General features: G+C 41.4%; 1 protein-coding gene across 11 annotated transcripts in view; it reads right to left on the bottom strand.

Annotated features, from left to right (window-relative positions):
* Nucleotides 1-1,476: 1,476 nt before the first annotated feature.
* The window catches only part of IL20RA (interleukin 20 receptor subunit alpha), a 36,545-nt gene continuing 35,061 nt past the window's right edge, over nt 1,477-2,960 (bottom strand). For all 11 annotated transcript variants that reach the window (XM_024122501.3, XM_055087484.1, XM_028494395.2 and 8 more), the window contains one exon: nt 1,477-2,371. In XM_024122501.3, coding sequence (XP_023978269.1) covers nt 1,580-2,371 — 792 coding nt within the window. In that variant the 3' untranslated portion in view covers nt 1,477-1,579. The remainder of the gene's footprint in view (nt 2,372-2,960) is intronic.

The raw sequence follows: 2,960 nt of genomic DNA, 5'->3' as shown, positions 1-2,960 counted from the left end.
ACGAAATTGCTGTCTCTGCAGGTCAAAAACAGTCAAATATCAACAATTTTATATGGTTCAACTTAACAGATTCTGTCATATGTTAATACAATGTGACTATCGAATTTAATTTTCTAAGCAAATGATGAAGGAGATGGGAAAGGTTACTGGAATTTAACTAGGGTGATATTGTTTTATGGTATACTTTCATTCCCACAGTAAACTATGTCAAATACACTCTCCCTTACATATAAACTCAACTTATTTCTTTTGTATGTCTTTATTTATTGATTTTAAGATTATGTAGATATGGGATATTCATTCACACATATTCCAAGGAATCTCTAAGGCACTGCTCATTCAAATAGAATATTTAGTATTATAATAGTAACAGTGATTCAGCTACTAAACATGTTCTAGTTTATAGACTATCTAAATATCTTTTGAAAAACACATTTCCAGAAATAAATGTACTGTTCTATTATAAAATGTGGCATTTTTTTTTTCAGGTTAATTCCCTACTAAAAAGCCTCTGCTAGCTATTGAGAGGACATTTTAAAATTTATTTATTTATTTATTTATTTATTTATGGCTGTGTTGGGTCTTTGTTGCTGCGCGCGGGCTTTCTCTAGCTGCGGCGAGCGGGGGCTACTCTTGGTTGTGGTGCGCAGGTCTCTCATAGCGGTGGCTTCTCTTGCTGCGGAGCACAAGCTCTAGGCGCACAGGCTTCAGTAGTTGTGGCTCGTGGGCTCAGTAGTTGTGGCTCGCGGGCTCTAGAGCGCAGGCTCAGTAGTTGTGGCGCATGGGCTTAGTTGCTCCGTGGCATGTGGGATCTTCCCGGACCAGGGCTCGAACCCGTGTCCCCTGAACTGGCAGGCGGATTCCCAACCACTGCGCCTCCAGGGAAGGCGAGAGGACATTTTCTGACTATAAACTAATAACAACAATTTATGTTTACACTCCAGAACTTCTCCTAAAGTATTAATAGGGCCACTTAAAGTAGCCCAAAGCATACGACATCAAGATCTGTGCCTGATTTATTCACTCTGAACATGGATTATTATGATTGAACAGTGGGTTAGGTCTTTAAATGTGACCACTTCCCACCCACTTAGTGGTATTTGCATGTTTTAAGTATCTCATCATTCTGGCAATAAACCAAATTCTAACAAAGTAGCACTTATACAATGAATGGTCCTCATGAAGTATTTTTTACAGTGCTATACACTTGGTAAGGGCCCAGAAAATAATTGTACAAGTGCTTGTTAGAAAATCATAAATAAAGAGGCCACAGTACACCCACCTGAATAAATTCTGCATCCAAGTCGGCCAACATTTTTGAATACTTACTGGATACCAAGAGGGTCAGCCACTGCACCCTGGGTGCCCGCCATCAGTGCGGGAGACCCACACGCACAACCCAGCCACCCAAAGGAGGTAGAATGAAACAAGCGCAATGAAGATAGAAGGAATAAGTAATTCTCGCTGACTCAGAAATCTGAGTAAACTTCTGTCTCTGGTACTTTATTGTTCGGTCACTTATCTGTTTGCACTCACGTGTTTTGTAACAGTAGAGGTCTGGCAAAGGGAAGTTTGAGTGTTAGTCTTCCATTTGTACATATAATCCCCATTCCTCCATAAATTGCATGAGATAGGCTTCATGTTCCTCCAGTGTCTTGTCTGGAGCCTGATCCTGGTAGAGTCTAGATAAGAGGCCCTCCTCCTTGAGTCCCTCAGACTCAGGATGCTTACATTTCTCTGAGTCATGTTCAAAGCTGGATAATGAAGGTATACACAGCCTGCCAATCCGAGGGTCCCAATCGACCAGTGTGGCCAATGGTTCTGCCTCGGGCCCCTCCTCTGTGTCCACATGCCCCTGCGGCAGGTGGTCCAAGTCTCTGAGCTGAGGGGTATATGAATATGGTAGTGTTTGTGGACCCAAGTCTGCTAAAGTTGCCTGTTGCTCAGGTAACTTTCCTTGTAGGGACGCTTCCTCCTGCAAATTGAACTCCTGATCTCCAGGCCCCACAGAAATGTCACTAGTTCTTACGTCACATTCATATTCGATGACTGTTTTATCTGTGGGCATTGTCCTGCTGGGTGGCTCTTGCTGGCTTAAGGAAGTCCCTTTGGGGCTTTTCTCAGAGTCATACACAATGTCCACCACATGTGAAGCATATCCCAGGTGTTTCACCTCCACTTCCTCCTGATGGGACTCCTGGTCCTCGCTGGGCTCATTCAGGTCTGATGCATCATTGCTTTTTTCCATTACACTTATATCCTTATGAGAAGTTTTAGAATCCTCCAAAATATTGAGGGTGATAAAGTTAATCACAATTGTTTCAGCAGGTACAAAGACTCTTCTGTCAAATTCATTTCCATAAATCAAAATCTATAAAGAGAGAAGAGAATGGTTTTCACCTTTCCACTTTAGAGAGACATTAAAAACAGCTGTTAGATCACTAATCATTAGAGAAATGCAAATCAAAACTACAATGAGGTATCACCTCACACCAGTCAGAATAGCCATCATCAAAAAATCTACAAACAATAAATGCTGAAGAGGGTGTGGAGAAAAGGGAGCCCTCTTGCACTGTTGGTGGGAATGTAAATTGATACAGCCACTATGGAGAACAGTATGGAGGCTCCTTCAAAAACTAAAAATAGAACTACCATACAACAAAGCAATCCCACTCCTGGGTATATACCCTGAGAAAACCATAATTCAAAAGGAGTCATGTACCAAAATGTTCATTGCAGCTCTATTTACAATAGCCAGGACATGGAAGCAACCTAAGTGTCCATCGACAGATGAATGGATAAAGAAGATGTGGCACATATATACAATGGAATATTACTCAGCCATAAAAAGAAACAAAATTGAGTTACTTGTAGAGACGTAGATGGACCTGGAGTCTGTCATACAGAGTGAAGTAAGTCAGAAGGAGAAAAACAAATACCATATGCTAACACACATATAT

Source organism: Physeter macrocephalus, chromosome 10 (assembly GCF_002837175.3).
Source record: "Physeter macrocephalus isolate SW-GA chromosome 10, ASM283717v5, whole genome shotgun sequence".
NCBI classification, from domain to species: Eukaryota; Metazoa; Chordata; class Mammalia; order Artiodactyla; family Physeteridae; genus Physeter; species Physeter macrocephalus.
Note: the sequence above shows the minus strand (reverse complement) of the source record. Positions and strands in the feature narration are given on the sequence as shown.